Source organism: Mizuhopecten yessoensis, unplaced genomic scaffold (assembly GCF_002113885.1).
Source record: "Mizuhopecten yessoensis strain PY_sf001 unplaced genomic scaffold, ASM211388v2 scaffold10531, whole genome shotgun sequence".
Lineage (NCBI taxonomy): Eukaryota > Metazoa > Mollusca > Bivalvia > Pectinida > Pectinidae > Mizuhopecten > Mizuhopecten yessoensis.
In genome coordinates this window covers 363,568-385,674 of record NW_018408593.1, presented here as the reverse complement: position 1 = coordinate 385,674, position 22,107 = coordinate 363,568, and the positions used below count along the sequence as shown (strand labels likewise).

Genomic DNA, 22,107 nt, shown 5'->3' with positions numbered 1-22,107 from the left:
AACCCAGGTGACCGATAAGGCCCTTGGGTCTCTTGTTTATATTGCCCTAAAACCAAGTGAAACGTGAGGTATAATAGATAGAGAAACACAAACCAGTGTCCAGACCCATGTCTAATCCGTTGCGTGCAGACTCTTATTTTTGTCACACTTAGCGATGGTTATCTATGACGGTATATGTATATTGTGTATTAGCGTATAGGTTATTGTTATCTTATACAAAAACTACAACTGTTCTTACGTGATTACTTCATGATTATAAAATGTTCACTTTGTTTCCCGTAAAACAGAAATAGCTAAAATAAAGGCTTACAGTAAAGGATTTTAACGTAAATATACAGTACTACAAAAATGACACAAAAACATCGGTATTCGTTCGATTCCAGATTATTTATTTGATTAGTGGGTTATAACCATGATCATTATGCCATTTATAAATTATTCATAAAAAAATACGCTATATCAATAATTTTATACAGTATTTTTTTTAAAATATATTTTACTGCAACCAGCATGACGATTACACTCGAACCATTGGGTAAGTTAAATGTTTAATTGCTACCAAGGACTTCAACTTATACTGTACGCCAAAAATGTACAAAAAACACACTCACAGTCCGTAAATGTTTTGCACCAAACAATAGCAAATACAAAAAAACTTCCAAAAAAAGCCGGAGATGAAAACCCTTGTGCACACGATGGATATTTTCCTTTACCACATACATGTATGTCGCCAGTTTGACACTTTCTGATGAGCATTTGCTTATTTATTATATCTATATAAGGAAGCTGGTTACACGGAAATGTACTGGTATTTAGAAAGAAACATGACCTGACATAGTTTTTCTTGCCGATGGATGAAACACGGAAATATGAAAATATTATTAAAGGTTTTTTTCAAACTATTAAATCGTGATGTTACTCTTTCCCGTCGTGAACAAAATTGGTTGACTTCACATATAGACTGGTTCATTAATCGATTTAAGTTAAAGTCTGTATCAAACTGAATACTCTTACATACTCAAAACAAAAACCAAAAAATATAAGACATCATCTTGTTTGAGTTGATCGTAACTTGGAACAAGTAAACTTCAAACAGTATTGTTGTACAAACGCCATTATAAGCATTGTTCGTTCGGTATAAGACTACCATGGATGAACATTGCCGACCTACAGGATTGCCCTCCGCCTACTGGCGGTCGTTCTTTCCATTTGTTGAGACACTTCTGATTTCCTTTAAAAAACCCACCAAAAATAACAACAACCTTGCATCTTCTTTTCGGAATACCAAGGGGGCAGTTCACTTCGAACGTCATTCTGATTCCACCAGCTATTTCGGATTTGCATCAACATTGTTAATGATGTGAAAAATGCACGAACCTTGTCTGGACAAAGCACTATAAATGTACGTATTTGTTATAGAATGATAAGGGTCATTAGCCAGTTCTCCTGAGTGCCAGACAACATAAAGGCTATGATTTTATTGTGTTTGACAGTTTTGGGAAAGTCCAAGCTGGTGTTATTAATTTCCGGCTGGGTCAATAATTGTATCTGATAGCTGTAACATTCAATGACGAAGCAATTCTATTGCGATATTAATGCGTCACAACATTCAATGACGTAACAAATATATTGCGATATTGATTCGTCACAACATTCAATGACGTAACAAATGTATTGCAATATTGATGCGTCACAACATTCAATGACGTGACAATTATATTGCGATATTTATGCGTCACATCATTCAATGCCGTAACAATTATATTGCGATATTCATGCGTCACATCATTCAATGCCGTAACAATTATATTGCGATATTGATGCGTCACAACATTCAAAGACGTAACAAATATATTGTTATATTTATGCGTCACATCATTCAATGACTATAATTAAATTTCACATAACTTCAACAATTATTTTGTATGCTTAGATAAAAATATAATTTGATATTTAATTTGTTTGTAAGGGATTGATCAATTCTTTCTATTTCTTGTTCTTGATCGATTTAAAAGTTGACCATAAGACTGCGGTAATTCATTTTACAGACACTGTATGCATCACCAAAGTATTTCTGTCTTCAAATTACCAGTTATGAAGAAACTCACATTACTTTGTTGGTCGATGTCCTGGATGAACTCAACACCAGACGAGACATTTGTTATAGTCTACGTGATCTTGAAAAACCATCGATGCATTACTAATACACGTCAAGTGTCAAAAAACTCCCCTACACTTATCGCGTCTAAATTGCCTTTCAATTGCTATTACATAGAGTAAAAAACATATTTTGCACTAATCGGATCTTGTACTTCATATATATAAGGAAGAATATAAGTACTTGCGGGTGACGATCCCGGCGGATTCGGAAAATGAAATTCGTCTAAAAAATTATATTGGATCCCATACTAAATACAGTTGCCTGAGAACTAGAGACGGCGCTCTATCAGGACTCCCGACACATCGCCAGACAAAGCTCTTCAGAGGTCGGACCCAATATGGTATATTAGCTTTATCGATGATACAGTGTATATATGAAGATAATTTGATTTCACGAGATGTTTCCTCGGGGACGCCTTGCAATGTGTTTCCACTGTAAGGTATTGGATGCGTCCTATGGGATACGTCGTGCAGTATTATGTTTTAAAATATTGGCATATTTGGGTAACACTAGGGATAATCGTAAATGTCACTTGTAAATGAGCTGTTTGATTTATTATAACGTGGCGTTCGGTTTTTGGCTTGTTTTCAATATTAAAATTACAAAATGGGAAAAAACAAGCGAAATAAGTATACAAAATAACACAGTGTCTGTCTTTGTTCTCAATATCAATATCCCGACTACAAAATAGATAAAACGTGATCGAAAGCGTTATTGGGCATTATCTGATTATATGTTGATGGACACCTATATTACAATTTCGGGATCGTCGACAGAGAAGAAATCGTTCAACTCATAACACTAAGTGGAATTGGTAAGGGAAAATGCCCGTACAACGTCCTACGCTTTCACGATATTAATAGGGCTTTTACAGTGTATTTACTTTGGTCAATAACACTTATTCCTTCTAGTAACAGTCTTTTATGGCCAAATGTGGTCCATGCGGAAATCAATTCACATTTAAGCGTAGATTTGAATTAAGTTTTATGTATTTTGTAGTATCTATACAAATCTACAATGGCGTCCCCTTATTGAATAAAATGTTAAAAAAAAAATATGTTCCTCATCGTCAATTCACAAGACAAAATCCGAACTGAAAGAGCTTAGAACAGGAACTGCAGAGACAACAAAACTAAGGAGATAGTTTGTTAATCCCCAAACACAACCAGGGACCCGAGAAAGATAAGCATTTTTCGCACATGTTGCATCCGTCATAACCAGGCATGCGCAGTGATATTCGACTTAGAGAGATTAACTCTTATTCAAAATTAAACGCTTATAATATCTTAGGTAGACATTAACTCACATGTCGTCACAAAGGTCCTGGGATATTTGTGGATATATTAGTTCGATTTATAAAACAATGAGAGCGTCATTAATCATATTTTTTGTCAATTGTTTGGTTGCGGCCGTTATATTCGTTATTAGAAAATTAAAGCACAAATTAACCATCAAACAATTAACTTATATTTCTTTCCAAATCTTTTAACAATTGAAAATGTGTTCGAATATCGTTTCATTATAAAGCTAAATTGTTCTTAAATGAAGATGTCTTTTTCAGTCTAGGAACTAATGAAAATGCGTTAAAACTTCTGTTGTTGTTTTAAAATTTGAAGCTCCGATCTTACTACTTTCCTGCGATAGTAACTGACTTTGTAAATCATTAATGATAGGAACGACATTTACATCAATAGAGTCAGAAAAGTCTAAAATGTTATTAGGAAAAATGAATACACTGCCCTGGTCCTTAATGATAGATACCCCTGACTGAAATGTGAGATTCATGGATTATCGGAAGCGGTATTCACAGTGACAAAGGCCTATGGACAAAAAGCCATCAATGGTTGCTGACATAATATAAATGTCTTAAAATATCTTTCCCTTTAATGTTAATGTCGCCATTCACTCGTAAAATGGTTGTCCGTGTAAAATGGACGACGAAATGTGACATATCATCGTGTTTTTATGATTTGTAACCGCAATTTGCCTTATGTGTGGACTATACTTGATGGCTGACAGACCCTTTCACTTTATTAGTTTACGGTCAGATCGATCTCTGTCGACGTCAGAGGTTAACGGTCAATGGAGATTGGTTGACCGATCGCCACTGGTGTGAAGGAGATTATGGTGTCTGTATATACTTCATACTTAGTGTCATTCTCAACCAAGTAACACATCCTGGTCATGTTGGTATCTTAACGCTTTTATGTATTGTCAACATGTCATAGGGGTCCCGCATTCTGAGGTGGCCTATTAGCAATCATCCTGGCCTTCGGTCCGTCAAATTTCCATTTCCGTGCGATAACTTGCTTAAATATTATCCGAAATCCACTCATATTTGATTAACATACTACGATCTGATTGGTCGACGGTTTTTGCGCATTAACGTAAACAAATGCGACCAGATTATTGTGGCTCTGGGTCAAAGTTTCTGTTGGTAACAACGAAGACGAAGGTCAAAGTTTTTAGTGGTAAAATACGAAGACGAAATACGAATTTCGGTTATATATTGTATGTAGTTATATGACTCAAAACGGAACACATACAAAGAGGCGAGCCCTTCAATCCAGGACAGTAAGTTCATTCAATATAGAAGTAGCCATGTCTGCTGAGTAGCCAGCATTACTGTTAACGGTGGCAGTTATATATCGTTCTCTCTCGAGGGAAATAATTGTTTATATGTCGATATATATAGACATATAAACAATTATTTCCCTCGAGAGAGAAATGTACTGCTATGTTATCTTGCGAGGAGCTCTATCGCGAATTTAAATATTTCTCCGACAGTTAATAAATCCAAAATAAAACAAGGAGCATACAGCTTCTCTTCCTTGTTTTGTCGTGAACTTGAATCCTTGCATGGAGAGTGTAAAAGCCGTCTCAAAAACTAATTGATTTGCAGCATGACCTGAAGGGTACGCGACACGACTCACCGATACGTCATAGCCCGTATGTAAATCACCTGCCGACAATCACACGAGATAAGAAAGGTCTTCCTCTTTTGTACCCTGTAGCCTCCAGCTTGTGTCTTTGGAAGTATCTATCGCGATAAACGTATCGTCATTCACCATCTGTAGTACGGGATTGGTCTTCAGAAATGTAATTTACTGTAATTGAATTCTGTCTGTATCTGGTCATCACTCTTTCATCATTGACCATTTGAGATTTTACCTCCCAATAATGGTAGAGGCGATAGTCTAATGGATCAAAAATGAGACGGAATTATTTCTAAATGGCGTCGTCGAAAGCCATGCCGTCCTTTAGTCCACGTTGAGTTGCAGCTGACTGGAGACTCAAGCCGATGTTGGAGTAATTGATTGCCCGCATGATTGATGGCCATTAGTACTTACATCAAACTGAAATAAGACGCGTACATTCTATTACCTAAACAGATGATAGCATCAAAGAGCATTATAAATGTCTTTTACCAAAATATTCTAGTCAAATAACGTATCACATCGATACCATTGATTGTCTTGATGTCCTTTGTTTTCCTACCGTTGAATGCCATACAAAATGGTTGTATTCGTTTACTGCGTTCCGAAATTGTTGACCGGATGGACAAAAGTTGTTCGTTTATGAAATAGGAATGGACCTAGTGCTCTGATGATGTTTTCTGACAGGCCTTGGAAAAAATATTCCCAAGACTTTCATTTGCCTTCTCATGTCTTTCAGATTGTATTCCTGCACTGGTTTGTCCGCATAAATGAACAGGGCCGCGGTGTCATTTGCATGTATTTTTTTTTCTTGAATCCCATTTGAATTCCAAACTATAATGTAACCTGTAAAACAATCTTTTGACCACTCTGTATAATACTGTCATGAGTTGTGATTAATTAACTGTTGGTTAACATGTGTGATGGTCTAATACTTCTGAATTAGAATACATGGAATCTTACTGGACTATTTACAGTATATATCTAGAGTCTAAATCGGCGACTAGTCACACCAGGTTCAGAAAACTCGTCATTTCAGCTTGCTGGAACATATTTCCTCCACAACAATGTAATATCGGAAGGTGACTTGTAATACACAATAAAATTTCCATCAGAAAGTGCATACAGTGAAAATAACAATAGTCACTCTACGTCCAAGCTTTCGGGCGTAGCCCTTTGTCGGGGATTGAATTCAATCCCTGATGGAGGCATAAGTCCGAAAGTGTACTTGACACATCGCCATTTATCGCTTTCTGGCTATATATATTCATTACATGTATGTACTTTGTACTTACAGCGGCTAGTTTGTATTAACCAGAGACTGTCGTATCAGTAGAAAGCTTTACATTATGTCTTATAAACTATTAGTGATGTGTCAATGTTGGCGTTGGCAAAGCCGTGGACATGTCAATCGTTCTTTATTGACATTAGTGCATTTTTTCTCTATATTTTTCTTTATGATACATTGTAAGCAAATACATTAATTTAACACAATTGAGACGCACATTTATTTGTTTCCTTACTGCATATTGGTGAACACACCTATAATATATTTTGCGTGTCAATATGTTCGATTATCAATACATTTGCGTATTTCTTTTTTTGGATGAAAAGTAAAAAAAAATCCTTATCACGGCAATTTCATTGTTTTGTTTTTTCCCCCTTTTTTGTGAACATAAACCAATACAGTAAATGATATTAATGATAAATTTGTCATTTAATCTTATCATTTTTATTTTTCAGGCCAACAGAATTTTAACGATACCGGAGGTAAAAGTACCTTCCATCCCTGGCGGTTTCTCACCATTGTCAGTAAGTATCCAATCAGAACACTCCAGTATTGTCAGATGACAAAAATACGTAGCGATATAACTGCAAACGTGTGTTATTATAAACCTACAGCGCAAGGACAACTTCGTCAACACACAAGGCAAAACAAAACCCTTCCATACTCGAAATTGATAAAAACAGGGAAAGCAGGATGCACCACAGAGACGACAACATAAGCCCAAATGACAATCGGACATGGCGGCCGTGTTGATTACCAGAAATCCATATCCTTTCTGCATTCATGTTCTGCTATTCGTATCTAAATCATTTTCTGTTCTAGACTTTGATATTGATATTTGATATCATTGTGCTTTTTACCCCTTATCACGGTTTGTGCTTTAAAGAGCATGTTTCACGCATATTTGATTACCGAAGTACATTCAAACGTTCTTGGTTTGGCCGTACCCATAGGAACAGATAGACGATGCTATTGTTGACTATTATGGGGACAAACCAATACGTCTTTTAGATGTAACAGTGTTTAGTCCTATATGACCAACCACGCTAGCAGATAGCAGAGATAGTTTTATCTTGCTGTTACGGAGCATTGATGATACGTATACACTGTCCATTATACTGTGACGTGACGGAAAGGGTGTGTTACGTTCTTTGAAATATATGGTTACATATATTGAAGCTTAGATGTATTTTCTGCGCCATTGTTGAACTATATAACTGTCAATTGCCATTCTTCAAGTACATTTCTCTAATGCATCTTGTCAAACGGGACCAGGATATGCAGCAGATTCGATGTCAGCGTGATGTGTAATACATCATAACGATAAAAAGTGCACTGCGTCTCTGCAGCCTCTCCCGTTATTATCGATACTCATCTTGTACTGTATATCTAATCCGTATACTTCGTTCCGTTTTATGTATTGCCTTATATAGGCTGCACATGTCAGTTTCTCGTTGGAGAAGTTACAGCTTGCACATTTCCTTCGGAACAATCTTGTCCTGATCAAATGATTTAGTGATAAATCCCGAGACATACTAGTGGCAGAAGACAGCAGCATTTCTCTGTTTTATCATTATTTCAACAAAAACACTGACAAGAGGAAGAACTAACAGTGACGTCAAAATTACGCATTTTTGTTTCTTAAAGTTAATAACTAGAATGTATGGTATTTATGCATTTTAATGTATCAGTTTGTTGTCAATAAATGTTATATATCTTCAATAACAAACCCAATATTTGAGGTAAGCAATCATATTCATGACAACGTTAATGTTTTAATTGTTGGTTTGCCATCTTTGCCTTGTTGAAAATCAATTTCGGTAGATGAGTTTACGAGTAGCTACTTAGCTAGCATTTAAGCTGACAATAATAGGGTTTGATCAGTTATCGCTATTAAACTTGCGAAATTGGAACTTGAGCCGGGCCAGGGTTGGAACTTTAAGTTCTCATTGCGATGTTAAGTACTGTACGCAAAACACATTAATTTTGTCATGTTATGTGATCTTTTTCGTTAAGCCAGTTTGTAATTCTCAGAAGTGTGTGTTGATATTAAATGCAAGTGATGATAGTCTGGAGACTTTTGACCTGTAGGTACAAACAGATCATTTGCAGAATTTTGACCTCATAGTGTCAGAAACAGGTAGTCGTCTGGAATTTTATCTTTATGTGCAGTTGTCACAAACAGGTAGACGTCTGGAATTTTACCATTATATGCAGTTGTCACAAACAGGTAGTCATCGGAAATTTTACCTTTATGTGCAGTTGTCACAAACAGGTAGTCATCTGTAATTTTACCTTTATGTATAGTTGTCACAAACAGGTAGTCGTCTGGAATTTTACCTTTATGTATAGTTGTCACAAACAGGTAGTCGTCTCGAATTTAAACTTTATGTGCAGTTGTCACAAACAGGTAGTCGTCTGTAATTTTACCTTTATATGCAGTTGTCACATACAGGTAGTCATCGGAAATTTTACCTTTATGTGCAGTTGTCACAAACAGGTAGTTGTCTGTATTTTTACCTTTCTGTATAGTTGTCACAAACAGGTAGTCGTCTGGAATTTTACCTTTATGTACAGTTGTCACACACAGGTACTCATCTGGAATTTTACGTGTATGTTCAGTTGTCACAAACAAGTAGGCTTCAGTAACACGATGTAAAACCGCTTTATTCTCTCTCGATCTTTCTTTAATGGCGTTACGTAACAATGTTTTCGACAGCATCATACATTACGGCATCAAGATTCATGACAATATTGTTTCCTCGACCAAAAAAAAAAGTACAATAGGGGTTAAAAATGCTCCCAAACATATAATAATTGGTTAACTTGTTAATTTAAGTTAACGGATTAATTTTCATATTGTCTTAAAAACCATTGGTATTTACAACTAGTGTTTTGAGTTACACAAACATTATAACAAACCACTAGTATAGGTACATATATATAACTTTGTCTATAATGTTTTGGAGAACAGTTATATAACATTGTCTATAATGTTTGGAGGAATATAAGCATTGGCTATGAGTATTGAGGAACGTCTATATAACTTTGTCTATAATGTTTTGGGGAACGTCTATATAACATTGTCTATACTGTTTGGGTAGCATCTATATAACATTGTCTATAATGTTTTTGGGAACATGTATATATTATTGTCTATAATGTATGGGGAACATCTATATAACATTGTCTATAATATTTGGGGAACATCTATATAACATTGTCTATAATGTTTGGGGAACATGTATATAATATTGTCTATAATGTTTGGGGAACATCTATATAATATTGTCTATAATGTTTGGGGAACATCTATATAACGTTGTCTTTAATGTTTTGGGGAACATCTATATAACGTTGTCTTTAATGTTTTGGGGAACATGTATATAACATTGTCTATAATATTTGGGGAACATCTATATAACATTGTCTATAATGTTTGGGGAACATCTATATAACATTGTCTATAATATTAGGGGAACATCTATATAACATTGTCTATAATGTTTGGGGAACATGTATATAACATTGTCTATAATGTTGTTGGGAACATGTATAATAAATTATAACATTGTCTATAATGTTTGGGGAACATCTATATAACATTGTCTATAATGTTTTGGGGAACGTCTATATAACATTGTCTATAATGTTTGGGTAGCATCTATATAACATTGTCTATAATGTTTTTGGGAACATGTATAATAAATTATAACATTGTCTATAATGTTTGGGGAACATCTATATAACATTGTCTATAATATTTGGGGAACATCTATATAACATTGTCCATAATGTTTCGGTAACATCTATATAACATTGTCTATAATGTTTTGGGGAACATGTATATAATATTGTATTTAATGTTTTGGGGAACGTCTATATAACATTGTATTTAATATTTTGGGAACATGTATATAACATTGTTTTTAATATTTTTTGAAACATGTATATAACATTGTCTATAATGTTTTGGGGCACATGTATATAATATTGTATTTAATGTTTTGGGGAACGTCTATATAACATTGTCTTTAATGTTTGGGTAGCATCTATATAACATTGTCTATAATGTTTTGGGGAACGTCTATATAACATTGTCTATAATGTTTGGGCAACATCTATATAACATTGTCTATAATGTTTGGGGGACATGTATATAACATTGTCTATAATGTTTTGGGGCACATGTATATAATATTGTATTTAATGTTTTGGGGAACGTCTATATAACATTGTATTTAATATTTTGGGAACATGTATATAACATTGTTTTTAATATTTTTTGAAACATGTATATAACATTGTCTATAATGTTTTGGGGCACATGTATATAATATTGTATTTAATGTTTTGGGGAACGTCTATATAACATTGTCTTTAATGTTTGGGTAGCATCTATATAACATTGTCTATAATGTTTTGGGGCACATGTATATAATATTGTATTTAATGTTTTGGGGAACGTCTATATAACATTGTATTTAATATTTTGGGAACATGTATATAACATTGTTTTTAATATTTTTTGAAACATGTATATAACATTGTCTATAATGTTTGGGAAACATCTATATAATATTGTCTATAATGTTTGGGTAACATCTATATAACCTTCTCTATAATGTTTTTGGGAACATGTATATAATATTGTATTTAATGTTTTGGGGAACGTCTATATAACATTGTATTTAATATTTTGGGAACATGTATATAACATTGTTTTTAATATTTTTTGAAACATGTATATAACATTGTCTATAATGTTTGGGTAGCATCTATATAACATTGTCTATAATGTTTTTGGGAACATGTATAATAAATTATAACATTGTCTATAATGTTTGGGGAACATGTATATAACATTGTCTATAATGTTTGGGGAACATCTATATAACATTGTCTATAATGTTTTGGGGAACATGTATATAAACTTGTCTATAATGTTTCGGTAACATCTATATAACATTGTCTATAATGTTTGGGTAACATCTATATAACATTGTCTATAATGTTTTGGGGAACATGTATATAATATTGTATTTAATGTTTTGGGGAACGTCTATATAACATTGTATTTAATATTTTGGGAACATGTATATAACATTGTTTTTAATATTTTTGGAAACATGTATATAACATTGTCTATAATGTTTGGATGAATATAAACATTGACTATGAGTTTTTCAGGGAACGTCTATATAACTTTGTCTATAATGTTTTGGAAAACAACTATATAACCTATTATATAACGTTTGGGGTAACGTCTGTAAAACTTCGTCTATAATGTTTTGATATTTCTCTCCACAGAGGTCGTCGTAATCAATGTTTTCCTGTTTATCATTGCTGTTTCGCTGGTAATAGCAATCGTCTACGTTTGTTACAGGTAAGCTCACTGTGGTTTTACTCGATTTTTTAATTTCAAATATCAGTTATAAATTAACGGTGTTATTTATGTTGAACTGAGAGTAATAGAACAAACAAATATGTTAAAGGAAAGCAAGTAAACAAAACCACTGCGACAACAGAAAAGGGCAAAATTTTTAATTTGAAAAATATACGTTGGTAGCGTGACACAGTGGAGAGCGCAGTTGCCTTTCACCAAGACGTTCGAGGTTCGATTCCCCGATCGGACATGAACAGATATAAGGCCACCTGCACGACTCCGGTTTCATCTGACATTAAGACAATATGGTACTCTTCCATCCGCGCCAGCAAGAGTGATTAATATAATTTCAAAATTTTGTTTCATAATTGGTGTAAAATATATCAAACTTATATCATATATATACGGAAAGATAATAACGGAAACTGGGGAGAAATGAAAAAGAAAAAGATATTATGAACCCCCTCCGATACACTTGACGAGTATCGTCTGTACCATATGTAGCACGCGTCATGATGTCGCCCGTCAAATTTATCAGCGTAAATTGATTCCTCGTAGGTAGAAAACATCGGCTATGTAGTTTATAGGTCACCTTGGTACTTCTATCCAGAAAATGCTGATACATGTACTAATAACCGGCCCTGGGTATCAAAATAACCGTGATATCTAAGATCTATAAAACAAACAGGAAAGGTATGTTACTTCTGAGGAAAAGAAATTATACCATCGCAAAATAGTTAATCGCTACATTTGTCATTGAATTTGGTAGTTAGATACTATTGTAAAGATTTTATCTAATATTAACATTTTCATTTGAGGTAAAACAAAAATGGCTGAGAAGTATTCACGGGTCACGACTATCAATAAAAGTTTTGTACTTTTAACAGGTTTGGCTAATATCGAATCAACTAAGAGTCCAATGTTGTGTATTGTTTCACGATCGCTAACTTTCTTTTCCTTGGTAGTGACATACCACCCTTACTAGCTTACAGAGGTTACATTTTACAGTTGAAGTTAATCGCTTCGCCAGAGTTTGATATGATAATCACTAGAAATACGAAGATAAAACATTTTGTTTGTTGGTACAGAAAGTCAGACAAAGTGAATATCTATTGTACCAATAGTTAGTATTATCTTTAGATCTGTATACTCCATTTTGACCAATAAACTTCTAGGCTAGGAAAAACTACAGGATACAGTAACAGTTTATGTATTGAAGACCATATTTGGCATTCCTAACACCAGCGACATGGACGTAAAGAGATTCGTTTACTCGACCATATTACATGTTGAGCTTGAACGCTGTATAAAACCATTGGTGGTACCGGCAGTTGGTTTTCCAATGTTGTTGCATGCTGACCAGTCTGTGTTAAATGGTGCCATGGTAACGACCTATGTGGCCACTAACGAGACCGTACGGCACTTAACTCATTTTACATCCGTTTAGGCCATTCTAAGAAAGAAAACAAATTCGAATTTTGTGCTAATTCCGATTGTCTGATCGTTAGCAAATGACGTTGTTTCACAAAATCGTATTGCTTGTTGTATTTTCTTTTATAGAAACATAAGCAGAAAATCTATAGGGCATTTTTTTTAAATGTTGTAAGCAAGGCGCGTACCGACCGCATGAATATTTATGCCTGGCAACTGTGGCGCCATATTGGTTTGTCATCGGGGCGCCCGGAGGTTTGGAGTAGATCTCTCCGAGGCGAAGCACAGACACATGTAGCATTCGGTAGGCCAAGCCAACAGATTTCTGCGAAAACCCGTAGTTGTAATGTTTTTTAATTCGATGAAAATACTATAGCTTTACTTAATCGTTTTGTTCAAATGTAAAGCGTACTTTCAGTATTGATGGGATTTTTACACAATGTATTTAAAACTGTAAAGGAGGTAAATTGATTCAAAATAAAAAAATAAAATAAAAATTAAAACTAATGAACCTAAATACTGTCGCTAAATACTTTTCCAGCAATTCACACAATTAAAGATATTTCTCAGCAAATATTTGGCAACGTTTAGCTATTAGACAGTTATAAAGCATTACAGTTGTTTTCTCAAGTTTCAAATATGTTCAAAACGTTTCATATAAAATAACAAGTGAAATGCAATTTAAATAAAAACGCATTTAGTGCGAGTCGTGTTATACATTGTGATATCTTGTACATATGTATGTCTACTCTCCGATGTGTTGTAAACATAAGGAAATAAAGAATCCGAATCTGAATCAGAGAATGATCATCCCTCTATACACCGTCTTTCCGAGATGAGATTTTGAAGGATGTCAAGGCCTTAATAGGGTTCCTTCATAATTGCATTATGTGTGCATTACTTGTCATTCTCATAAAGTTGGCGATTATTAAGATATCTTGAAAATTATAATTAAATATAAGAAATATCAGCGAAAAATAAGGATATTTCGTAGAGACGCGCTGTTCAACAAACACATTATATGTCTTTGCCTAACGAGAAAAAAAAACTTTCACAGATTGCATAAACAACATAAAGTGCCTGTGGATAAAGGATAAATCGAAGCATTGTAAATAACATTTTAATTACCCGTCAACTTTTGGAGACATTCTGAAGTAGGTATTAAACACATTTGGTGTGCGTTTCGTCTTTGATGCCACAAGCGACTGCCGAGGTCGCTGATTTATCACCCCTCGGGCGACAACAATACTCGCATTGGGAGGTAGGCAAAACGTGTTGTGGGGAGGTGTCGCGATATATGACATGATACAAAACCTTCGATCGTTTTAAAACTGCTGTTTATGACTAACGCTGTATTAAGGTGTGATAAGAAAGGAGGCAAAGTGTGCCTTTTCGATATATATATATGTTTCCGGCCAATACATATTCATAAACTTCGTGCTCTTGCCACAAGGAAATATGATCAAAATATGAAAACAAAAACAAAATTGTGCTGTAAAGAGGCAGACTTCTTAGATTGCTAACCTATTCATTGTACATAAGAGAATATAAACAAATCGGACCATACAGAATATAGTTATTGTGTATCGACACAATAGGATTGTTCCCAGTTACAAAACTGATTTTGGTATACATTAATTATTTTTAAACGTACATATTTAAGCCGTAGTTTCATTTCAGCGTCTTTCGCTCTTCAACTGTTGCGCTAAATTATAAATGCGGCATTTAAGTTTTCGTATATAGGTCTCTGTTGCATATTTCGGGGTGCGCCAATTCATCCATGCGGTTATCTATTAAAATTCGATAAAGCGATTAAACTTGAGTGCGCTAAAATAGGTATGTTTATAGTAGTGCTTTAGTAAATTAGTTTTACATAAATAGCAAAATATATCAAATGTAAATTTAAACAAGCAGACAGCGGTAAAACGTTAGAGAAATCATTAGATTTTTTAAATAAGAAAGAATTAGTTGATAGCCGATTAGAATTTGTCCGAATATATTTGAAATTCACAAAATTAAGCGTTGACGTTACGAGACAAAAACAAAGTAATTAAATTTTCGCTTACTGTCCTTTACACATTTGAACTCTTCCAATTCAAATGTTGGAATAGTTCATCATACGATTTCAGGGGTAAATGAGTTAAATGACCGGTAAAACCTTTGTCAATATAATGTGACCGGGTGAATGTAACGCTACCATGTCCAGAGTATGACATTTCAGTGAGATAGACATTGAGTGGTCCTAAAATCCGTTTACACTGTCTTCGTGTGACATTGGCTGTTGCGAGAACGTTGCACCTCCCACAAACCAAACAAACTATACTGTAAAGTTTGCGTTGTGACTCTTTAAACTAATCGCTGTATAGAAAGTGTTGCTTCGGTATGTCTATATATTATACGTTGTTAATTTGTATCATCTCTAATGAAATAATCGCGTGTTGCCATTTTTGCACAAATTTCGTTACAGCGTTAATCGCAATAATTTCCATACCGCGTAAATACGTACATAATTGCAGTATTTCAATAAGATATTGTCTGTTCCTGACAATGACGTATCCTGTCCATGACTAAAAGCTCATGTTGTCTTTGTCCACAGGTACAAGCAAGTTGACAAGGCGGGTCGATACAACCTGGCTCCTCAGTCAGACACTGACTCGGGACGGCGGACCACGACCGACACCCCGCTACAGACTTTCTCCGAGGACTTGGGAATAACTCCTCCACGCGGAAGCTCAATGCATTCTTTCACACGTGATCAGTCCCAAGTGTACGCTTCACTTGCGGAGGATCCCTACGCGACTGTTGGAGATGATCCGGACTACCCAACAAGTAGTTATAGTAACTCAAATCAGCAGTCACGTGACAACCAAATGTCTAGCTTCCGGCCAAAACCTTCGAACCCTTATGCATCTTACGATAGTTTGGACTATGACGTTCCTGCAGAAATTCATGAAAGGAGTTCCTCAAATCATGTTCAGAATCCGTATATGAACGGCGTAGCCACACATAGTGCGCATAACAGCCCTGTGCACTTACAGCAAAGCCCATACCATACTCCTGATCATATGGCTCAAACGTACCAGAACCCGGAAGAAGAGTTTCCGCCGCCACCAGAGAACCTGCAAAACTTTGACGCCACAGCCCATGGGGGACCGGTGCAGCATTACACAATAAATGATGACGATTACGCAATTGTACAAAAACCTAAGAAAATGACTTCAAGTAATCCCGTCAATGCTCGGTCGTCCCCGAGTAATCATTCACAACAATGTGCCTCTCCAAGCCACTTCACGCGCGGTGACGTAGGTTACCACCTTCCACAGCATGACTGCATGCTCACCTGTAACGTACCGCCCTTTAGTCCTCCGCACAGACAGAATGGGACCACGCCCAATCACGACAGGGCAAACAGTGGCCCTACCGCCTGGGAGGACGGATTCTACTAGTGACGTCATTTATTGTGTTTATATGTAGACGTGCAATATGTATATGTGTGTTTGGATGTGTGTGCCCGATATAAAAGCAACCGAAATACTCCAGCAAGACTCAACATCCTTCACGACTGAAAATGGCAGTCTTCATTATGACGAAAGTTTGAAGATCCCAGTTTTTGTTTCTGGTTGCATGTCTTCTTTGTGACTATAGGCTGGAGTCTGATAGTCTAGATCATCTACTGATAGGCACATATGTATTGTATGCATAACATGGAAACGTCATTGTGAACGATTTAACCATCCTTGCAATGGACTATTTTATGAAGCACAAGAGTCTATCCACATAGGATTGTCTAACACCATTTCATTTGTTTATCTAACCAGGTAGTTATGTAAATGAGGTTCATATTCAATGTTACAATAAGATGAAACTAAGCATTAAACAAGGGCATTTAATATATCAGTTTAATTTACAGGAATATATTATACAGTAGTGTAACTTATTGGAGTACAATATGCGGGAGTATGATCAGTGAGATACTTCCATACCATTTGCATACAGTCAAACCTGTTCGTGCGACCACCTTTATTAAGAGACCACCAATGATAGCCTTTGCAGTGATTTCAATGTGAAGTGAACCTGAATTAAGAACCCTTGTTAAGATACCACTGATTGGACTTCGTGCAGTTGTTCTCTTAATACAGATTTTACTGTATAAACATTTAGTTTATAAGGATAACGATAACCTTTTATTCTATTGATATGAACTTTCTGTTTTTACATTTTTTTTCTTCTTTGGTTTATATGGTCTTATGGTATATACGTTTGGTAAGTGTTGGTAAAGATTGAAGTCAAAAACCAAGTAAATGACAAGTCTTAGTTTAAACATGTTTTATTGCCATAAGTATGCATAAGTAAAGGGATTGGGCACAAGTTACCTTAACACTATGGGCGCCCGTTATTTACGTCTTTTACAATATATCTACAGTAAAAATTAGTCACGAATGTGCGTATATAATGGTAGAATGTATAAGAGGATAATGCTCACATATGTCATCTTAATATACAAATATAATTTTATTATATCTATTCTACCACGTCAGATGCAACGAAAAGCATTTTTTGCCTGACGAAACAGGCACTGTAACCTTCGAAATAGGGGATTAGTTTTGAAATATTATTACGCGTGTATGTATTGTTTTAGTGAGTTCTTGGTCAAATAACCCATGCTTATTGACCAATGAAAACGTTGCTACAAAAGATTCAATGAGTTTTTTTGTGGTTTTTTTTTAATATTTTGATGACGTCATCAGATGCCAAGCAATGACATGCATTTACATTGTATACTGTGTGTCGATACAGTCACATTTCTTAAATTACACTAGTGGTGTAATGACGAATAATCGGCCTTGTTACATGATTAGGATGTATCACTCACTCTGATTGGCTGATTTGCACATTTGAAATTTTGTTGCGACGTTATAGTGACTCCATTCCTTGGTTAACAATCCTTTGTTACGATAGTATCAGACTCAAGTATTAAAAGTATGATGAATCATATTAATAATGTATGGGTATATATGCAACGAATGTCAATATAACTAAACATGGCTCATAAATGTCGAATATTGAAAGTTAAATAAGTGCAAACATCTTTAACAATTGTACATTAAAAGATATTTTCAAGAAAACTAGAGTATACTTGCATCACCCGCTGGTGTGTAAAAGCACTGTACCTTCACTTATTAAGTGGAGCCATGTATCATTATTTACAAAATCAAACCTCTAGCTTCATATATAAAGCTATTACATTTATTTTGACATGGAAGACCGATTTACACACCAAAGGTTGCCCAAAATAAAACTAAGACATCAATGTTGTCTCCCACCTCTGTACTTTGAATCACTAATGTAAGATCAATGCATAAAGTATCTCTATGGTCGTCGATTGTAGATATTGTTTTCCAATGAATTAATTTTCAGATTTGTAAAAACAGACAAAATTAAGATAATAACATTTAACCGGTTTAATAATTGTGTTACGATGTCTTATTTTTGCTAATAAGGGCATATAATATACTGGTTTTTATTTGCTATAGTTTGCTATATTATATATCTAATTAATCAAAATTTGATTAGTAATGAAATGTGTTGTATACGGAAATAATCAAAGGAAGTAATGGCGTATAAATTTATCATTTAAAACTGCCAAAACGAAATGCAACGTTTACGATTTATTCAAGATAGATTCAAAGACTGTTACAAATTATTGTATTTGATATTTCGACTTGTACAAAATATATATAATGTAACAAACTATTAATAATTCAGTTAAGTAGACCATTGTTGTATATTTAATGATTATGAAGTTGTATTAAAAATATTTGGCTTTATCATAGAAAATATTTATAAATTGGTATGAAAACTTATGAAATTACAAAATGTCTAACGGACTATTTACATTCTAATATAGATATATATATTTTCAATTTATTTATAAGTATACTAAGTCTATTTTCTTTAAGATCCAACGAACGTTTAATGTCTATTTTCTTTGTGTCATAAACATACATGTACCTTGTTGTAGGGGAAATAACTCTAATTATTTCAGTTCAATAATGAAATTTTTCTAGTAAGATATTTGTTTGGACTGAAATCATGCTAACTTTAAATAAAAAATAGCATTGGCCACTTTCAGTATTTATAATTTTATGCCGATGTACACTTGATGATTTTGTTAAAAGCCAGCATTTCAATTTAGCCATCTCATTTAGCCATATTTGTTCATGTTGTATAAGATGTATTTTGGTATTTTTTCTCTTGTTTTGACGGCATATTCAAGAAAAATATCAAATTGCAATACACTGATATTAATTTTTGTTTTTATAATGTCCTGTATTTTATCGTTTTTCATGAGAATTCATGATAATGCATGAACAGCGAGAATGAGTCTGTGAGTGAACGATCCAGGTGTTTGTGTTTGGACTGACCGTGGTCTTTGGAACGTTTTATGATGAAATTTATCATGACAATATTCTGCTTAGGTTTCGAGTTAATTCAGAGTGGATCCCGGATTTACAGGTTTGCTTGTGTTATTACCAAAGGTGTGAAAGAAATAAAAATATGTGTCATTCATTACGTATTTGTTTGTTACTGTTGATAATTTATTTCATATAATGTAAACAATTAATAACTAAAGTCAGGGCTACAGTTGTATTAAGACCAGATGTGGCATTAACTGAATGTGACTTCGGAAGAATTCAAAAAAATGTTTTGATCAAACTAGAACATCCTTTCCTCAAAAATGTTTCTTTTATCAAATCTTTTGACTTTCCACTCCTACATTACTATTTCTCATATCAAACTGAAGGAACGCCCGCCATCTTTTAATATGAGAGCTATTTTCCACGAAATGCAATAAAAATGTGGTTGCCAACTGTTTTGGAAAAAAGTCCGTCATGAAATATACTGAAGATGAAATTGTAAAAATGATTGAGTTCTTAAAACTTTCACAAGATCATATTGTTCACTCAGAAACACATAAGTGTGTAACAAGAGGTCACATATAATCAGCATTTTCTACACATGACTAAGCAAAATAACAGCACTAAACTTATGATTTACATGAATTATTACAATTTAATCTATACATTTAGGATTTTATTCTGCAAACCTACTAACATGAGATAGAACACGAACATTACACACAGAAATTATACCTTACACCTTTGTCAGACTAGGATATGCATAGTAACACTCTGAAATGTATAATTGTCGAATTTATCATACTTATTCACGCTACAAATAAATAAAAAACAGTAGTAATACTCGTCGCAAATACCTTTCAGGTTGATCATATGTCTATTGAGTTCTATAGCACTACGTTCCAGTAACCTGAAGGCATTTCCTTAAGGGACAAACTATGACCCTCTTCTGGTCGACTTATTCTTGTTTTCATACGAGGCTGAACTTATTGATTACCTTATCAGAATTGGTAACAAAAACAAAGCCAATGTCTTCAAATTCATTTTCATGCATACCGACGGTGTGTTTTATTTAACACAATGATACTGTACCAATACGTTTGGTTTAGTATTGTTTAACGTCCTATCAACAACTATGTCAACTTCTGATGGGCAAACTCAAAAACACAGAGTTTCTAGAGTTTCAGATAGATGAAGACTATGGATAACTGTTATGGTCGCTATACTATCATTGAGAAATACGTTACTTTTTAGCTCACCGGGTCCGAAGGACCAAGGTGAGCTTATACCATACCGTGTCTGGCCGTCCGTCAACAATTTCTTTAAACGACCTCTCCTTCTTAACCACTGATTGGAATTCAACTAAATTTGACTGGAAGCATCCCTAGGTGGCGGGGATTCGAAGTTGTACAAATGGTGGGGTTGACCCCAGGGGGATGAGGGGCGGGGCCAAAAAGGGGCAATTTGGCTATATTGCTTTAAGCGACTTCTTCTCTGGAACTAAGAAGTGGATATCAACCATTTTTGACTGGAAGCATCCCTAGGTGGTGGAGATTCAAAATTGTACAAATAGTTGGGCTGACCCCCAAGGGGGCCAAAAGGGAGCAATTTGGCTATATTGCTACAAACGACTTCTTCTGTACAACTGTGCACTGGATATCAATCATATTTGATCAAAAGCATTCAGGGATTCAAAATTGTACAAATGGTGTGGCTGACGCAAAGGTTTTTCTATTGCTCAATAGTGTTGTTTTGATGTAACTGACCTAGTTCTGGCTATGAGGACGTGACATTACTTGGATGTAATATAGATTGACATAGCCAGTGTAGTCGGTGAAGCAGAAGACGCTTACGTATACCCTTCCGAAACATTCTTTGTACTTTTTAGGGTCTCCATCTAAACACTTTCTTTCGATTTGATATCGATTAACGGTATATTTTATCATTATTATTCCGTAAACTATTGCGGTGCGGCGTCCGTCCATTATGTCAAAATCAGTTTCATAACAGCGACACTGAGACGTTAAAACGAATATTTCTACTTTCCTACCCATTTACTGAAACAGATGAAAAAAATTATACTAAAAATTATTTCACTATATTAATAACGAGTTAATCGGAAATTAAAGAAGAACATTTAAATTTAGACTCCTGATTATTAAATTCATAGTAATATCCTATTGTTATGATACCAAGAATGCATCTATTACATTTATGTAAACAGGAAATACACTATGTAACCTTAGATGATTTCTACTGATAAAGGGTTCAGTCTAAACCTAAGGTCATTTTTTCCTTCGTATTACGTCAACGCTCGGTCTTTCGTATTTCTTATCGTTCGATACGTCAGCAAAAGCCGACATTTTTTAAGATGCCTCGTGTGTATATAATATTGCAACGTTTCCTTCAGACGTCAGATAACATTCACAAGTGAGACGGAAAAGAAATTTGAACCCGGAACCGCATTTGTTTAACAATGAAAATAG

General features: G+C 34.6%; 1 protein-coding gene across 3 annotated transcripts in view; it reads left to right on the top strand.

Annotated features, from left to right (window-relative positions):
* The window catches only part of LOC110460996, a 145,607-nt gene extending 125,835 nt beyond the window's left edge, over nt 1-19,772 (top strand). For all 3 annotated transcript variants that reach the window (XM_021514254.1, XM_021514256.1, XM_021514255.1), the window contains 3 exons: nt 6,841-6,909; nt 11,696-11,771; nt 15,799-19,772. In XM_021514254.1, the coding sequence (XP_021369929.1) occupies nt 6,841-6,909; nt 11,696-11,771; nt 15,799-16,648 (995 nt within the window). In that variant the 3' untranslated portion in view covers nt 16,649-19,772. The remainder of the gene's footprint in view (nt 1-6,840; nt 6,910-11,695; nt 11,772-15,798) is intronic.
* The last annotated feature ends 2,335 nt before the right edge of the window (nt 19,773-22,107 follow it).